We start from the raw sequence: 21,116 nt of genomic DNA on the forward strand, positions 1-21,116 counted from the left end.
AATTTGAAATGAGTGTCATATTTCTGGATTTTCGCATGCATTGCTACAATAAAGTAACCCCGCAGCCGCATCTAGGTAGCGTGTATTTTACTGCCGATGTTCATTTATAAAACGCGAGTTTATGCGACACTTTCAGAATTTTCAAAGTTGTTTTATTATTCAAAATAGACCGAAGCGACGCGCCGAGGAGCGACTGTATAAAAGTTGTCCCAATATAAAAATCCTGAGCTTTTACGATAATGTTCTTTGTCTATGCTTAATGGCGGTAACTTACAAGCGAATGAATATAACAATCTGGCTTTGTAGACAAAACTGCTGGATTTGGATACTGAATATATAAGGGATCAATTCGAATGATAATATAATATATAACAAAAAAGTATTACCATGATTTAGTAAATCTATATTTATTGCACCGAGACAATCTTGCTATAAAATTTATATTATTTATTTATTGTTTATTTTACGATAGCAATCAAACTTTTGCAGGTATAATTAGAACGGCAAAATTAAATAATACTCTATAAGTCTTAGCTCCTAATATTTTTTTTAGATAGTGCGCAATTCAACCAAAGTTTTGTATGGAAATAGCATGGGAAAGTTTTCAAATATTTAAAAAATGTTTTTTTAGATATAACTTTACGAACAAATGAATGAGTTTTATTCAAAATTCGACGCTCTACAAAACAAATTATAAAAAACCTGTTTTGTAGAGCTTCACATTTTCAATAAAACATGACACGAATTGTCACTTATAATTCATTTGTCGCTAAGTTATACATAAAAAACATTTTTTAAATTTTCGAATTTTTTCCATGTTATTTTCATACGAAGCTTTGATTGAATTGCGCACTATCTAAAAGACAATATTAAGAGCAAAAACTTTTAGAGATTTTTTTTATCAATTTGGAAGCATTTAAGCCCCTGAAAGCAATAAAATTCGAAAATGTCTATATTAAGGACAACCCTAATATATATATATATTAGGGTGGTCCTTAAAATAGTCATTTTCGAATTTCCTTGCTCCCAGGGGCTCAAATGGTTCCAAATTGATAAAAAACAATTCTCTGAAAGTTTTAGCTCTTAATATTAACGTTTAGATAGAGCGCAATTCAATCAAAGTTTGTATGGAAAGAGCATGGAAAAATTTTTGAAAATTAAAAAAAAATGTTTTAAGTATAACTTAGCGATAAATGAATGAGTTTTATTCATTCATTTGTTTGCTAAATTACATTTAAAAAACACTTTTAAAATTTTTGAAAAAAATTTTATGCTATTTCCATACAAAACTTTGATTGAATTGCGCTCTATCTAAACGTTAATATTAAGAGCTAAAATTTTCAGAGAATTGTTTTTTATCTATTTGGAACCATTTGAGCCCCTGCGAGCAAGGAAATTCAAAAATGACCATTTTAAGGACCACCCTAATATATATATATATATATATATATATATTTACTATATATATATTATATTATATATATATACCTAATTTAAGGTATATATATATATATATATATATATATATACCTTAAATTAGCAAATAAATAATAATTCTTACCTCAGATTTTCCTTTGGATACGCATTTAGCTACATCGCTCGGTTCCAGATTCAAAGCATCCCGCTGAAATAAAAAAAAAATATTACTTACATATTCAATAATTACTACGAATAAATATGCTTTAAGGGCAAGTAATACTGATTATCATATAGTTCGAAACTATAATATATAAAATGGAATGAAATTAAAAAATAACGTGAATAATATTAACACGATGAAACATAATAAAATTATTTGTATTTTCAAAAATTTTGATTATATGATGAAACTTAATTAATATTGTACATTTTCCATTATACAATATTTTTGTAAAATATTTAAATTGAGAAGCGATTCCATCACCGAAGAATTTCACTTTATCCCATGGCCATAAAATCACCGATATTGTGCCCGTGCTATAAATCAGAAACAATGTATTTAAACTGTAGACATTAGCGCAAAATGTGGTCGAAATTTCGAACATCGTTGCACGCATGGAATAAATAAAACGTTGTCGTATAGCCGATGTCAGCACAAAATGACAAACCACGCACCCCTTAGGACTAGGGATTGCAACGTTTAAAAGATAAACAGGGTAATGGGCAATTTTAATATCATAATGTGTAAGCAAATTTGATGAGTTTAATGTTTAAGTAACTAAATAGGATGTTGATCTATATTTGCCATTAGCTGGTGGTGGTGGGTAACCAAGATTTGTGAATTTTAACGCTCTGGGGACCAGCCTAACTTTCCGGTCACATTCCAAATTTTTCGATATTTTACCAAATAATTATGACTTTTTTAATGAGTTGACGTAAATCTTAATTCTATAACGTTGTCAAAACGACCAATATCAATATTTATGATCTTTGCTAGATTTTCTAACCTTCTGATTTACAACGTAGTAATAAAACCAATATGGACTTATGGCATAGAATTGTGGGGCTGTGAGAGCAAATCCAACATAGTGCTAATGCAACGTGCTCAATCGAAACTAATTGAGACAGATTATAGATGCTCCGTGGTTTGTTAGCAATAAAACCTTACACGACGATCTTCATATTGAATTTATAAACAGAATTATACAAATCAACAGTGTCAAACATTTTCAAAAACTAGAACATCATACAAAATATATAGTCATTCAGCTTCTTGAAACACCAACTTCAATAAGACTGAAGAAGAAGCTGCCCAAAGATAATATGGGGGACCCTTAGAACTATTATAACTTTATGTGTACGGAATAGTAGAATCACTTATTGAAGTGATTCTCTAAATATCAATGTAATATTTATCAGATTAATCTATATGTGTGCTTGAAAAAGTGTGTGTATGTGTGCGAGTGAATGGCATAAGCCAGATAGCTCATAGAATTGTCATGTATTCTGATTGCTATTAAAACTAAAATTAAAAAAAAAACATAATTTTGTTTTCCATTTGCAAATATAGGCTTATATTTACTAATTTTTTGTTTACCTAATCATCATTGATGTAAAACAAAAATTGGACCCATAGAGGGTTAATTATTGAATGTTAACCAAATTCGTTAGAAGAGCATGTATTTCTTTAATGAGAAAGAGTTTGTTCTGAATACCAATTTAAAGCAATGGAAATATACAATAGAGGTCGGTTTAATATAGTACTATCTATTTTCCCCATGTATCAAAGGGTTTAATTCGTTAGCTGGCAAAGCCGCACATAAAGATGATACGCTCATACATTTTAACCAATTCTGTGAATACAAAATTAAATTAAAACTAGAGAGAAAGGGAAACGTACATATGATAGCCGCGACGTAGGAGAAAAAATCCGCATAAATACAAACAAGTTACAGCCCTGGGATGCCGAAAGGGTTGGGCGGCTTTGGAGCCGCAATTAAATACACAACATGCAAACGTACGTGATGAGAATTCCCAGCATTCGAGATGATTCCGTACGTGTCCCTATGGGTCAAAACGGAAGGGTGCTGTAGCCGATGTCCGAGCATCGCTTGTTATTAGAGAGGCCGTTAATCAGCGGTAACTGAGCCGACAGCAAAAACTGAACGCTGCCTGATGACAGCGGCAAAAAATAATGCGGACGGTAATTAGCACGGAACGCATTGCATGCGTCGAGTCGCAATTAGAAATGAGCGATGAGAATCATATTTTAAAGACAAAATCGATGTTTAAGCGCCGACGATTTTAAATATCCTATTTAAATATTTTGAATATTCCATGAACAGCAGCTTCACAAAATTTTTATAACCATTTCATTCTTAGCCCTTTCTTTATGCTGTAAAAGTCTCATGATTCAAGTATGTTATAAATGTTTATTAAATTTCTTAGTTTTTCTTGTTGTCGTAATCAAGTTGTAATCTTTGAAAGGTAGTAAAACCAATATGGACTTATGGCATAGAATTGTGAGGCTGTGCGAGCAAACCCAACATAGTGCTAATGCAATGTGCCCAATCAAAAATATTAAAATATCTGCAAAAGGATTTGTTAATTAATAATGTTATTAGCTATAAAATTACTTATAAATTCTCAATTAGATCAATAGTGGGAATATAGAAATATGGAAATATGATTTCATAATAAAAATAATTTAGTTAACTAGTTGTGGCGTTCTCATTGTACTAGACGCGCTGTTTCATCAAAATCTAGGTGAAATATTGTTAAGGTGAAGTGCTAATTATGCCAACTATTTTATTCGAGCGGAGCCTCAAAATATTCTAAATATCTTGAATTTTGAAAATATGTTGTTTTTTTTCAAAATTGTGATCTACATAGCCAATGGTCAAAGATTTATACGCATAACTAGTATACCCCTCAACACACTCATTCTGCCACTTCTTTATGATGTGTATATTCATCAATCACAGTTAACAGGTTATATTGTATTATAGCTCGTATAAAATTGAAAGTAATTAATTTTATAAATATTTCCACAAATAAAAAGATCAAACAAATTACTTGTGGATTCTCAACCTCCTAGTCCTATATTATTACTCTACGTTCAAAGTTTCTGATCCTGATCCTATAGTCAGAACGCTACGTCCATTTATGCGTACATGACATTTCAGTCTGTTTTGCATTTGGAATAATTTAAGCGTGTGACAGATTCATAATCAAACAAAAACAAAACTGATAAAATGCTTTTTTATGCTCATCACTGCGAACCATCAGCGATTGTAAAAAATGAAATGCATTATGGTATGAATATGCAAAACCACGTAATATGCTAAATTGCAATTACACTAGATACAATAGAACAAAATAGGATAAATAATGTATATTGTGGTTCAGAGCTATATCGTACCTATGAATAGAATATTGATTCCTTGCATTATGAACTAACTTTGGTATGTTCATCCTAAGAAGTTATATTATACTGTTTTGTAAGTAGCTCCTTAATAATCTTAGCTTAACTCTTTGGGGACGGCTGTCCACCTGGGTGGACAAATATACTTTGTGAGGCACAAGCTATTTTATAAACAATGACTCAGTTTGCATCAAAAAGTTGAATAAATTACATATAGCAGTGATAAACAGTGTTGTATTTTGAAAATAATTTCAAGTTATTTTAGTAGTATTTTTACCCTTTTTCTTTGCTATTATTAAAACGACCGAACGACTGTAGTGAAGACGAGTTTCAAATAGACACTCATACAGACAAATTTTACGGAATTACTATTCGCACCGAAGATAGAAATGAATGTGATGATGATATTATCCAACCAACAAAAAGAAGAAGAAGAAGATTAACAAATTAAATAAAGAGCGGAAAGACATTAGCGAATGTGCCAATTCTCCTTCAATAATCGAGTTTGACATCCACCAACAAACACTCTGACTACAAATACCAAGCAATATAAGACATCCAATAGATTATTTTACTTTATATTTTACAAATGAATTATTAGACAATATAATAGATAAAACAAACCATTATGGCAACAAAAAAAATGAACAAATATACTGACTAATCAGTGGCATATTCTAAATGCGAGAGAAAGAAAAAGGGATTGTATTGTCTGTTTTGACAGAAAAGCACCAGAAGGAAGGCGAACAACATTTTATTGTAAAACATATAAAAATCAACCAGCATTGCATTTTGAAAATTGTTTTGAATGTCACCATTCTTTATACAATTAACAATCAATATACCAATTAATATCATAAAAGTGTATCCTTCAATGACCACAAATTTTTATCAAACAAATTGCATAACATACACAATGAAATCAAGTTTACAACCGGTACAGTAGATTGTTTTGAAATCGGTGCCGTCCCGTAAGTGTTAATAAAGGAATTATACATCAACACCATATAAAAAATTATATCAAAGTTAGAACTAATAAAAGTAATTTAAAAGAATATTGCTTTAAATTTTCATATTTGCATTTGATTAACAACTTTATTATTATTAAAGTAAGTTTATTAGTAAATAAATTGATTCCACCAAAACGTAAACTTTATTGAACATTATTACTGTAAGAAATTTCGTATATTTTACGTATACAATGTCCCATAATGTATAATCTCGAGAGGGCAACAATTTCTCGTCACATCTTCATATATTTCCTACGTATTTCGCGCACATCATTAACACAGGATATATAGTTTTATGTCAAAAGCAACCATAATTTGCTTTGCGTCTTCATAACATATTTAAATAAGTTTGAAACTAGTGGTCGTTTCGCACATATTCATGGCGCCAAAGGGATGAAAAATACTTGCTAATGAAGAAAAACTGCAAGCGCATCGGGCGGCGAGCAGGCGCTTCGGAAAAATTGCTTTTCCGCCAAAACACTACCTCAATAATTAAAGTCTCGGCTATTCGTTGTAATGCCGACGCCAGCCCCATGGTGCGAACCAGGTACGATTGCTCTGCGTTTTACCCCACAAGAGGCGGACATTCTGCAATCATGCTTCTACAGAGCCGTGAAATATCTCTAATGGCATAGCTTTATATACGCGATGGCCAGGTTATTTGTCGAAGTCGTTTTTAGAAAAGGCGAACATTCACTAACAAACGAATAGTGATCGTTCTGACTTTTTAGAAATCCATCGGAAGCTGTACACGTGAGTAATTTTAAGCTTAATCTTTTGGAGCAGAAGAAAGATTATTTCAGTAACTTCGTTTCCATTAAACCAGTTGTTCACATTAATATCTTGCAATTAGTATTTATAGATAGAGGCAAACTCGGACCACTCCAATAAAATCACCAATAAAACCAAGTTATACAGAATTTGTAAAATGTTTCTTTAGAAAATAGTTCTACACATCTGTTGATTTATCACTTGTTGTCAAACCGAGCACGAAATAATACATCATTCATCTAATTTACCGAATCTTTATCTTTATATGCCAAGGTAAATTAAATTAATAGATTATTTAGTACACCTTTGGGTACCATCGCTTGGTGAACTCCTAACTAATTGGCATGCTATCATCAGAACTCCGTTATAGGTGTATCGTAATTTAATGCCTGGAATACTAATCATCGTTCGAACGAATTACATTTGCATAACTGCGGAATCGGCAAAGGCCGCGTTTCCTAATTACACCTTGCACCCCTTTAGCGCTAACATAAAAGCTAAATTATTGAATGATAGAATATATATCTGTTCACTTTGTATTTTGATGATTATTCAAATCACGGAATAATTAATTCCAAAGTAAAATTAAAAGTTGTGAAAAAACCTTACCATTCGTATATACAGAATATTTAGCACCAAACCTGTCATGCTATATACAATGAGGTATTAGAAACCCCATTAGTTTGTCTATATTTTGTCAATACAATCAAACTGGAAGTTTTATACACTTTCTATAGAAAACATGGTATAATCCAATCCAAGTCTTTTTTGGTCTTTCGACTTATTGATTACGTTTCAAGTTTTTCAGATTCTTTTTGGATTTTGGATTTTGTGTATAATTGTAAATAATACTACTGAGCTTATATAAAATTTTCAAATTTCTGCGAGGAGAGATAGAAAATGAATTAAGTATTTCTTCTTTTACCTGCTTTTTGAAAAGTTTCATGTAACATTCGATAAATTAAAGTAAATTTAATAAAAAGCTCCAATTTGACTTTGAGCAAATATGAACTATATTATGAAAATCAAACCAATTATATCACAACAAATAACACATTTCAAACGACTGGCTACGTTCAGTAATACTGCCAACTACTTTATCATTGTAAAAATGTGCTTTTTTGATGTCTTTCAAAAATTTGTTATCTAGACCTGAACTAAACTTGCAATATTACCATCGCTCAGCTAATTTTGTCAAAAGATATAGTTACAACTATTCTCTAAAGTAAAAAGTAATGAATTGATTATTGACATCGATCAGAGGATTTAGAATTGTTAAGAACTGTAAAACCTGATTATTTTTATTCTTGAAATTTTACTTCTTATCCTGTCCGAAATAATAAAAATATTCGAAAGGGATTATTATAATACCTACTTAATATCATTTTAAATATTTGAAGCAGTTAATATTTATTACAAGTTTAAGCTGAGATCCTCAAAAAAACAAATTTATACCGATTCAAAAAATACTACTCTGGCTATTTTGCTTGTAGTGAATGAAGTTGTAATTGAAATGTAGATCGATATCTAACATTGATACAAAAAATTACTAAGTAATAAACTAATCCGTGCCAGTGCATTTTTTTGTAAACTAAATTTGAGCTAAATTTATTTATTTTAAGTGATTGCTATTAATAAATATTATTTGAAGTTCCTGTCAAGGCCCATTCTGCATTCTATAGGCGTAAGCATAAATCCCCAAAAAATAGTAATATTAATTGCAAAACACATCTGAGAAATAATTATAATTTATATTTTAATTCTATGTTATAAATGCAAATGCATATACCTAATCATATAAAAATTGCATGTTATTCTAAATACAAGACAACGATAATAAATTTGAAGTTCTTGTCAAAGCTAATATGAATTTTTAACTATGTGAATAGAATCATAGAATTTATGATGGTAGTAATCGTTAGCATATCTGACAAATCAATAATTTTCACAATATATCATATTTATAGTTTCATAATTATGAAGAAAACGTTCATTCTGTATCGTAAACTCAAATGCATAAAAAATATAATATTCCAAATACATAATTGCACGTTAGTCTAAACTATTACTCAACGAATAATTTGAATTTTTATTATTACAAACTGCAATTTAACGTATGATTCTACGAACGCACACCTTCGCAAAGGTACAACTGAAATGCAGCATGTTAGATGTACATAAAATCCGAAACGCAAAATTGCATTTTTATTTACATACAAGCTACTTGGAAATTCATAAAGTTGAACGATATACTCGAACACACTGACAAATAGTGGCAAAGTTGAATATTTTTTGAAATTCTCCAATTTTCTCGCAGCGTCTCACATACGAGTGCTCCTATGTTAAATCGATTCCATTGAGCGAAGATATTCGCGACATTCTTTCGAGTAAACTATTATTATTTGCTCTTCTCCTGAAACCATTTCGATTCATAAAATACACCGCAAACATACTTCAAGACTTGGAGATAGGCTAAATAATCGATTTCGCGACCCGGTAGCAAATGTCTATTCTTGACGCGAGAAATTTATTTAAAGGAAAATGTATCATCGTTAAATATATAGCTCACATGCGATATAATTGATGAATGCAGACTGTATAAATAAATCAATTGTTAGTATACTCATATAGATCAAAATAAATTACGAGACTATGTAAAAACTAATCTAAAATGTTCCAAAAAATTGAACAGTTATTCTAACTCTTCTAATAAATATTTGGGATAAAATACCTGATCAAAATTATTGTAATCTTTGCAAAATATATGCAGATGAAATTTATATTTTGTATTGGTTGAATAATGTAGCTATTACTTTGTAAAATCCCGTTTGAACTAAAAATAAGACTATGAACCTGTTTGCCCCTTGCCCGTCCCATTTTACCAATAAGAAGGTGACAATATTTTGAAAAAAAAAAATAGAAAGAAATACATTTCTACGATGGTGAATTTGCTGGTGAATTTAGTCAGATAGTTGTTTGTTTGATATGTGTTATTTGTTGTGATATAATTAGTTTGCTTTTTGCAATATAATTGCTCAAAATCAAATTATACTTTTACTACCTAAGCAACTACAGCTTGAAATAAATATACATTTAAGAAAAACCTAATAAAGTATAATTCAAATTCAAAAAAATGTGAACAGATATAATTCCACCCGAATATTGAGATAAATACTCCACATTATATATTTAAATATGTTTCTAAAAATAATTGCGATTACTGTGAATTTTCCAAACGCAAATCCATTGCTTCGCGCTATACAAATGATTAAATTATTATGAATTTTATTTCCCAACGTAACACGTAAGTGTATTCGCAAAAAGTATCAAGAGAAACGGTGTTTGTAATCCTCGAGTAGAATCCTCGAAGCGAAATCTTTAAAGAGTATTTACTTTAGTTCTCATTCCCCACTCAAACACAAAATCAATACCTAAGTATGTTCATCCTCTTTAACTTTCGAATACCCAAGAAAGCAAAGGACGACACGGTTTTAATACTATTTTTATTTGGAGAAGAAGGGTAGATTATATCGCCCACGTTTTCAGATACTCGACACAAAATTTGTATTTTCAATTATATTTAACTCGAATCGATGAAAAAGGATATTTGATAATTATTTTACTTGCTTAGGTCCATTAATCACGTAAGGTTTTTAGGGGGAGGGAAGGTTTGACAAAAAATCACGAAATATCACGGGTATATTAAAATATCACGTGTATTTATTTTTTTTGCTATTTTTTATAAAAAAGTTCAAACCTTTTTAAAAAAAAAAATAAAAAAATGTACAGCTTTTTCACGTAACTAAAAATACACGTGATGTTTGGTTAGGAGGTAATTTTGAATATCACCAAATATCACCAAGGGGGAGGGGGGGTCTGAAAATCCTTAAAAACTCGCTCACGTGATTTATGGACGCCCCCTTATAAGTACTAACCATTAAATTAATAAGATGATGTGATGATAAACGGTCTACATAGTCTATCAGCTTCGAAATAAAGCTTGATAAAAATTCAAAGATGCCAAAAAAAATTACTTAAAAAAAATTTGAATGCTTTAAAGTACATATATGCCGAATTGGTTAATACATAAAAACACCGATATAAACACAATAACAATTAAAGATGCATCCAAATGAATCTCTAAAGGCCTTCGGCCCCAACAAAACTCGAGATTGAAGAGAAAATGGCCTCTACATAGTTTATAATTACAATCAATAAAGATATATATTTTAAGCACCAAATTGTAAGATAAATCAGTGGATACTATCTTATTGTAACACTCATTTAGTTCTCACTTTACCTTATAAAAATATTGTATTTTTTCTGATTACTAAATAAATCTATTACAAATTAAAAATCCTGCAGTTTTACTTGACATTTCAGGACAGGAGTAAAAATTACTAAACAATAAAAAAATATCATAAAATATTTATTGTAAAATGAAAGTATTCCTCGACACAATTTATTTAGTTTCATTCTGTTTTAAGGTCTCTTCTAAGCAAGAGAAGAAGCAAAATAAAGCTATATCTTATGCGAAATAACATTAGCAGAAGAAAATTCGTTTTTCGAAACGGTGAGTTATTTTGATTAACGGTTTGAGCCATAAATGTATTATTAGAAACACGCCGGTGCGTTCGCGAACTGTGTACTTGAGACCGACGTAAATATTGCCACTAAAGCGACAAAAATAAGATAAACAGCTCCATTTTCGCAGCATGTACTTCCAACGTAAATCACGTATTTTCATTTCGCCCAGGGTGGTGTGTCAAGGTGGGCTAGAAAATTTCGATGGTGAAACTCAACGATCTTCTCAAAAACTTAGCCGAGACAAAAAATATCGGTGGAATTGAAAGAAGCGTTAGGTATGTACAAAGCGCGAACAAACGAATAAAATAAATTTTGTACAGTAGTAAATCTTGAACTGATGATAATAAATGGGATAAGAAAGCGCCGAGCAAGCCAGTCTCAAACCGACCGAAGATATTTGCTAAGCGCAAGTAATATTTTTTGTAATTTCTTTCTTCAACATTTTAAGCTCGGAAAGGTTGCCAACGCGGTCATTGAAGTTTCAATTGGCCTCTTCGTGGCAGAATGCGGAGATTTATGGCTGTTCTAATTGCAGGACGGGCCGCGCTGTAATCTCTATGTCTTTTTCGTAGCCTGCACGGAATTACCAAAACATTCGGCGCAGTTTGTTTTCTGGCGGTTACGGGCCATTGGAAAACACTCACGATTTATGGTCCAACCGATGGAAAAGCGTTTAGATGGATTTATCGAAGTTTCAAAGAGTTTTGGGAAAATGCTCACTTATTGGTTTTTCCAATTTCTATTATCAATCACAGTTTTATTGCTAAAGTTAAAAATAAGTAAACCTGTATAAGCTGATGTCTTTTCGTTTAACTTTACATCTATAATATTATAATTAAAAAAATATTGGTTGTAAACCGCTTATTGTAATATTTACAATCATTTTCCAATTAATTGCTTAGCAATTGTATGGAGCAGACAACGGTTCGTTAAAAATAATCATCCATCCAATAATTAAATCATTTTTTGCTTCATTCAGAATCAGTGGATTTAATATTGTTATTTATTTTAGCAGGCGTATTGTTTCGATATTGGCTAGCCGTAAAAACTAAGCGGCCATGTCATTCGAACGGACGAGGACGTCTGGGCGTTTGATTTACGACTCTCCAAGAATTTCGCTAATTAGAACCTGCACCTCAAACCATGATCAACGAGTCGAGTGCCGGTGTAAGGACCCGAGTGCGACGTCGGGCACCCAAGTACGAGCTGAGGCATCGGGTGACTGCCAAGGTGACATAGACCTAATATCTACTGGTTGTAGGAGACAAAAGCTAAAAATATCCACTACACAGGGAGGATAACAACTACTAAAAATAATATTTTGAACTTGCAGAAAATATTTATATGTAGTGAATTTCCCAAATTTAGTACTTTTCCATTGGTTAAGTTAATTTTTTTTCATTATAATAGTAGGCATCCAAGCAAAAATAAACACACAAGTAGATTTCCCATTTTCAAAGAATTTCCCCTTGAGTATATTTTAAAAATCGTCTACAACACATTCAATTAATGATTGAATTTAACTCTTATTTTAAAATAAATCTATATGCAAACACTATTTAATTTATTGTGACAACATGTGCAGATTTTTTCATTAAAGCTTTCACGGATAGAAATTATGAATTTACATCGCGGTTACAATCGGCAGCTTATTAAAGATTGAATTGCATTCTGATTTGTATAATTACGTACGAATTTAATGGAATTTATTTTCAAGATTTTTTCAAGGATCAAATGTAAATTTTTCGACGTTTAAAATAAAGTAAAAAATTGTGAGGTAGCATTTACTTTATCATATAGCAAATTCTTAAATAATAAATTGGATAAATGTAAAAATATCATCCAAATGAACTGATAGCAAGTCTTTACAACACCACATATAATATAAGACTAAAAAGAAAGCATTTAATAGATCTAACACTTTAATCAATAATAAGTTGTTCTACCATATTATCTATGACAGGTGTGTGTATGCATGTGTATATGTAGTCTGTGTAATGTACTTTGTTTATAATTGTGTGTATATATTTGAGTTTCTTTTTTTGTTTATATTTATGTATGTTTATAATACCAAAATTTAATTAAGATATAATTTAGCACATTAATAAAAGGTGAACCACTGAGTTTACCTTTTCAAATTTTATGTTATTTGTCAAATTAATTACTCAATGTCTTTCTATTTTGGTAGACTGTAATTTATAAGAAAAAAAATAAAATAAAATAAAATGTAAAAATAATATTTTGTTAAATAATTGATACACCAAGAAGAAATACGCATTATTACAAAAAGAATAAATTATTGGACAGAATGTTACATAACAAAATGAATATATAAAATATTGACAATTTGGTGATAAGTATGTTAAATAATTAGATGAATGTGCAAATAATAATTTGAGGTTGTTAAATAATCTTATGCAAAAATAATAAGTCTGTTACGTTACATATAAATTAGATCACTTTGAAGATGTAAGCCCAATTTGAATTATAATTTAAATTGGGCTTACATCTTCATTGTGATCCAATTTATATGTAACAATATAATTATAATTAAAATTCGGCTTACATCTTCATTCAATACAATAAAGTCATTCATTAGATTCAATCTAAGTATTTCCAAATAAAGAATTATTATTCGTTCCTTATCGCAAAATATACAAACAATGTTTTTGATCATTATTTATTTATTTTGTTATGATTAGCACGTAAATCACGTATATTTCTTAATAAATAAAAAATAATATTGAGTTTATAAAAGAAAATATTGAAAGTTTTTGAAAGAAATAATTGGAAATACATTTACATATATGTAAACAATCGCTTTATTCATGATTCTACCATTTATTTCCCTATCAAATGGTGGTATTGAAGTATTCGGTATTCGGCCGAATAGTATAATTGATGCCAAATATTCCAAATAACAAAGAGTAGCAGTCTAGGTATAAAACTTGAATAAACATTTAATTAGAATAATTAGTAATATAACAATTACTGATTGTAATTATATTAATACAAACGAGCTTAAGCGCCAAAAAGCTGCCGAATATTCGGTATTCGCCATTTTGCCGAATTCACTATTCATTGCAAACCTACTCTTTGCGATTTTGAATTATGGTGATAGAGTTGACAGTTAAACTGAATCCACAAAATATAATAGGCCTATAACAAGTGGTTTATTCATAAAAATTAATTGAAGGTGCAAAAAAGATTATGCAATTGCCCACGTCAAAACCTTATATTACTATGTACTTTTAAGATGCTGATTTTCTTTCTGCTTTAAGCAGATTCAATAGCCTCTAAAAATATTTAATACCACTTAGCTCATTTTTAGAACAGTCGCATGATATAGAATTAATTAGAAGCACCATGATGCTACGCTAGATTTTTCTGGGTCGAAATACCTTTATAAAATTAATTCCGCAAAAGTCTGAAGAAGACAACTCTTTCCCCTCAAAATAATATCTTTTCCGCACTGTCCGATATAATCAAGTACACGTGTCACTGTTGCATCCTCAAAGCGAATGGTAACTAAATTGCAAGGGAGCTACGGAGCGCCAGCAATTACGTTTCATTAGACGAGATGTTATCGCGGTTGCATAAATTTCACGAGGCCAACGTTAAGTGGAAATCATGCTGAACAACGAACAAGATCTCCGAAACTTCAACGTTTCAAATAGAACAACGAGCTTCTGGAATGTTCACTCGGTTTGAACTTTAAACCAACGCGAGAGAAATTGAAACTATTAACATACAATAAACAAACATACCATATAACATTATTGTTCTTAAGCTACCGAATTAATTACACAATTGTGTGGGAGTTTTAATTTCATGAAAACAAGTAAAATCTTGAATGGATGAACTTAGAATAGATAACATACCTTTAGACTCCATAAATGCTTTATAAGAATTAATGCGTCTAACCAAGAGCGTCCACTAAGCCAACCTATGTGTATGTAACACTAGCACTGAATATATTTTGATATTAAATTAACGCGATAAAATCTTTGAATGTACTTAGATACACTATAGACTCAATAAATTTTAAATATAAATGCACACCATATACACCAACAGACTCAAATGTTGAAAATTAAGGGACGCAAAAAAAAAACGCGCCAAAATGAACTATGCGTATGTATGTATGTATGTATGCATGTACACTGAAGGAAGGTATTCTGATACTAAATTAAGGCGGTTGATTACCGATGCAATGTCAGATGTGACGTATAGATAGAATTAGTGTTGTGTAAAATCTCCTTAAATTACCAAAAGAGGGAGACATAAATTAAATGACCTGTCAAAAACTTTGGGTCTATATGCAAACAGACTTTTTGTAGAAGAAAGTAATATAAAAGTCAGTTTATTTGAAAAACGTGGTATTTTATGGAACTAGTTGTTTTCTAATATAAGAAATAACCGTAAGATCTGTACAATATTTGATTTGCAAAATTATCACTATATCTTATTTTATAACCAACTGCGAATTTAAACATATTGGCTGTTCTATCATGTTCTGACTATATACAAGAATATGCTAGTAGATGTAAAAAAAAACAATAATAATAACTGTTCAATTTATAAGCAATCATAAATTGCACAACGTTTTGATTAATTTACTAAAAGCCAACAGTTTTTATGACATTTTTGAATATATTAATTTCGACTTCAAGAAATACAGTGGTACCATCCCCTCCATATTATAAATATATATTGTTACTAATTATATATGATATCTAACAAATACAGCCATGTTTTGCTATAACTGAGTATTTCCTAGCTGTGAAATATTTTTCTTCGTCTCTGATAATGCTCTTATTTCAGAGAAGCGTTTAAACTTTTTAATAATTTCTCCGAATCAATGGATATACAGGACCTCAACTTTTGAAGATGCTCTAAACGAAGACGTAATATCAAGTTTCATAAAATCAAGACACAAAATTAATTTAGAATTCCTTTTTTTGTATTTTATATATTGGTTGTTTTGTTATTTAATTGTAAGTTAATTCAAAAACAAAAAAATTGTCTTAATTTCATAGGTATTTAAAAATCAGGTAAATAATACACAAAAATTAAGTTCTTTCCGTCTTCACATTAGTGGCCTAGTTGCTCTTTTCAGGTATGTGCTTTTTTTGTATAGCGACGAAAATGCACTTACGCAAATAATACTAACTAAAACCTTGCCCCTTGTCCCGGAAAACCCCGTTAGGCATTACTTTATGGGGGGAGGCTCCAGAATTCTATGATTCCCACTCTTAGGTAAACTTTTGTCCGAACAAATGCCATTCGGTTTTCTTGTTTTCTAGCATTTATATAAGTGTTTAAAAGTAGTTTATAAGTGTGTGTATGTGTATGAGTGAGTGATTATTTACATGATCTAAATAGCTCATATAATGTGTTTTATTTAAATAGTTTCTTTTTTAATAATTCAGTACTTGATTTTCTATCGCGACATTACTAACTTCCTGTACCCTGTACCATTATTTTTATTTCCTGTACCATTAACTTACAATGATATGTAATGTGATAAATTATAATATTGCACGAGTCTAATAAAAATGTATATATATATATTGTAAAATCCAGATTTTATGGACGACCTTGGTTAATGACTTCGCGAAGTTTGGAAATCAGTGCCTATCCTAAGCACCTCCTCAGGCTACGTGCCTGACCAGCGAAAACTTGGTATAGCACTGCGTAGAACGATGAGGGTGAAATGTACTTAAAAACACATCAGTCACGATTTCAAACGGCCGGCGACTGTTAGCGGTTAGGCTATTAGCGGTTCCTCATGATAGTATTTTGCGGTACTATTTACATGGGGCTATAGTAATCCCTTATGCATAACATGTTTGCAAAAGTATAACCTATTAATTATGACCACGTAATGGTCAAACTATTTTGTGTTTACCTAAGAAAACTCGGGGATTAATAATTATATAAAGAGTATAATCACCAAAGTTTTATAAGCTTTGGATCCGTCATTAAAAAATCGATTACAAGTCTTACGTTATTAACTTAATTCGAAAACATTGCACATGGGTATCTATCCACTCCAAGTTCTTGCTCTTTTTACACATAAAACCAATTTCGAGTAATCGCACGGCGCCGGGTTTAACAACTAAAAGCTCAACAAAATCTTACAGAAGTATGTTCAACAAAGAGCCTCGGTAAAGAACCCGTCTCTAATGATAATAAGAATTGTACATCTACTTGAGAGTGGATAGAACACCATGCATGTACTGTGAGAGATATACGTACAAATATATATCTCCGCAGATACTTCATTCATATAGGTGGGCGCACTAACGAGCGGCCACTAACAGGTTCGCCGACCCCGCTGCACACCATTTTTCCAAGGCGTTCTAATTTTAAGGGCTGACTATCTTAGGATTTGAAAATCAATATTAAATTGCAGTTACGTAAATTTTATAATGTGGTGGTAATATTTTTATAATGATTAGTATTTTATCCCAGTCGTTTTTAATTTAGTTACAAATTGAGGTGTATGAACTGAAATATTAACTACAATACATAAGTGTATTTCAAATTTCACATATGTTACTTTAAGACCGAAAAGTGTCTGACGCCCTAATATTTCGGATATAAGTTGGACTTGTTTCGGACACAGCGGGCGTTAGTCGAATAAAATAAATAATTTAAGACATTCATATGATGGAAATTGATTGTAGCGAAAAAAAGCAATTCTATAAATACAAAAGTATAAGAACTGCAAAAAATGTAAGATTTTAATAATTGGATGAATTTTTTGCCATCTAAGGCAAAAATACAAGCCGTTCGATCGCTTGTAAATTTTTACAATCCAACATTTATTGGTAATTTTTTTTAATCATTGTTTTATTGATATTTATTTATTGGTAAATTAGTTGACAATTTATAGCAAAAGAGTTACCCTGATATTTCAATAGACTTATTGTCTCAATTGCGGCCTACAATTTCGGCCTACAATTTGAGATTTGTATGCATATTCATATAAACTTTGATCTTTTAAAAATCTGATGAAGGTGCTGTGGAATTGATGATCACTCAATTATTTCAACCTGGTAGTAGATTAAAAAATTGTACTCCTAGACTAGTAATTCCCAAGGTGAGGCGTACCCCCCCATTTGTAAATTCAGAGGGAGGAGGCAAATTAAAAAATTACACGACTTTAACCCACTTGATTTGGGTGATTTGAATATATTTGTAAATACTGTTGAAAATTCGTTAAATATATTATGATCATTGTTTAGTTTAAGTGAGCACAGGATGCATATGCAAATCATATAATTTTTCCATATATATTTCCATAGCTTAGATAAATCACATCCCTTTTTAGGTCTAATGCAATTTTTCTCAATATAACGAATTATAGAAAAATTCCAATTTCTGTATGTATTAGTCTGTATATATGTATATTTATAAATTGTATATTTATAAATTGCCGTCCCTTCCAGACAGCGGTATAATTTTTATATTATATTTTTAAATTTAGAATTTTTAGAATTCAGTAAGTTGCGAGACTAAGAACATCTTAAGAAATTCAGCTCGCACAAGTTTCTCAAACATTTAATAAAATTTATAGTTCTATGTCTATTGTCGCACAGTGCACACAATCGTTTAAAAGTGCAGTAATTAATTTTCTATGAATATAATAACGGTAAAGGCAGCAGTAAGCTGTAATCGACGCCTTAACGAATATTTTAGATATTTATTACCGAGATAAAAATTCTTATAGAAAAAATAATATTTATAAATTAAATGTTTATACGTTGCATTCTATACTACACGCCTTACATCTATACCATACGCTATATTTTATAACATACTCTCAAATCCCTAACATTGTATACCGAATACACCTAACCTATATCTACCATATATTCTATTACCTATAATTTCTCTTACACTCTACATTAACCCCTAATATCATAAATTTCTTTTTCGCGTATGTGTATCACCAATACCTAAACCATACCTGCATTTTACGTGGTTATACGCCTTATAACTACTATATCGTACGTTCCTTTACCATCACACCGTATACGCTCAATCCTTACACTTATATCTAAACCGCTTAACATTTATTATCTTAAGCCTACAATTTCGCTTACATACTATTTTCACCCTTACCGGGAATCGAACCCCGGCCCGCCACGTGACAGGCTACGACCTTAACCACTCGACCACCTCAACGCTACAATCAACCGTCTTTTTTCGCGTGTCGTCGCGCCACCTTAGTATTAATTACCTAATTAATTAGAAAATGACCCGCGGAAACAACAGTGCGTCCCATATTATATTATTAATGGGGGTACCCGATAGGGTAGTGGTTAAGGTGCGCGACCCCCACGCGGAAGTCCCGGGTTCAATTCCCAGTATAGACAATAGATAGGTAGAGATAATATATAGGGCGTAAGGTAAACCTATATAATATAGGTGAATATATAAATTAGACAGTAGTATTTATAAGAAGTAAAAGGTATGTAGGTATATAATAAGTTAATGACGGTATAGGTATCTCACACAGTATGATAGATAATAGATATCTATCTATGATATACAATAATATAGTATAGTATGATAGGTAATAAGTTATTTATCATATTAATAGGTCAAGTCTTATAAAGTATTGTAATACATCTTGAGTACGTTTATATCATAATAAATACCTGTAGGTATTAATGAATACAAATAACACCAGAATAGATATAATTAATATTATTGAAAAATATAAATTATGTACTCAATGATTCCCTAATACTTGTACAATTTAATGTATAAACTAGCTGTATATAATAGAGTTAATTATATGAGAAGTCAATATATCAGATTTGTGAGTTCTTATCGAAATATATAAAATTTTTTGAACCGGATTTGAAATTTTAGCGTTCCGGCAAAAAAATATTAGCACAACACCACTGTTAGTATATCTATATACCAAAAACGTTATTAGAGCAGACATAGGGAGTAGGGACCAATTCTGCCGCCTAAGAGAAAAATGTTATGGCAAGGCCATGTTATGAAGAACTTTCCATAAAAATACTTACAAAAGCCATACGGTTGGTGTGCAGGCAAATTTATCAGGTCGTCTGATAGAAAACATAACCTAGAAGCCGCACAAATGTCAAAAAGAAAGATTTTAGATAAAAGCGTATTTCTGATACAGTTTATGCTTGAAACGCCTGAATGCACAGAAAAAACATGACATTTTGACAGTATTCAGTATGATTCATCAGCATAATGTATGGAAATCGGAGCGTAACATGGCCTTGCCATAACATTTTTCTGTTATGCGGCAGAATCGGTCCCATATACTAATATTATAATATTAATATTACAGATGCAACTGGTAAGAAATTAGTTATATGAAAAAACTTTGAATACATGACAAATAATCTGACTAAAATTTTAAATTAAATACATATTTATTACTTCTATATATTTCTATATATTTGTATCACTCAAAAACTCAAAAATTCTATCTAAATTGTTAGTTTAAGTGGAATAATAACAAGAAGAACCTCAGTATCACTCTTCTGGGATTTGGATGAAACTTAGCATGATGATGGAGTTGATACTCAAACCGAATAGTTTAAAATATAATAGGCCTATAAGAAGTGGTTCAATTATAAAAATTGTTTAAAATGTTGAAAAATAGGCCAGGCGCCATAAATACGCCTCGGTAGCTCAGTCATTTGAAGAGTTGCTCCTTTTAACGCTCGAATTCATAGAGAAGTGAGTTAGAAATGATCGGGTATAAATCTTGGCAGTGTATTATTTTTTTAAATTTATTTTTAAATTTGATTAGTTAAATATTAGGAAAATATTTAAAATTAGCAAGTGCATATATTTCGCGAATAAAAACTGATATATTTGAAACAAATCTGTAAGCAAGATTACTC

General features: G+C 30.7%; 1 protein-coding gene across 2 annotated transcripts in view; it reads right to left on the bottom strand.

Annotated features, from left to right (window-relative positions):
- LOC113365944 (semaphorin-2A) overlaps window positions 1–21,116 on the bottom strand; it is a 596,710-nt gene that overhangs the window by 47,103 nt on the left and 528,491 nt on the right. For both annotated transcript variants that reach the window (XM_026607489.1, XM_026607488.1), the window contains one exon: window positions 1,562–1,624. In XM_026607489.1, the coding sequence (XP_026463274.1) occupies window positions 1,562–1,624 (63 nt within the window). The remainder of the gene's footprint in view (window positions 1–1,561; window positions 1,625–21,116) is intronic.

Source organism: Ctenocephalides felis, unplaced genomic scaffold (genome assembly GCF_003426905.1).
Source record: "Ctenocephalides felis isolate EL2017-DRISC unplaced genomic scaffold, ASM342690v1 CF-g0.4_SCAFFOLD_01170, whole genome shotgun sequence".
NCBI classification, from domain to species: Eukaryota; Metazoa; Arthropoda; class Insecta; order Siphonaptera; family Pulicidae; genus Ctenocephalides; species Ctenocephalides felis.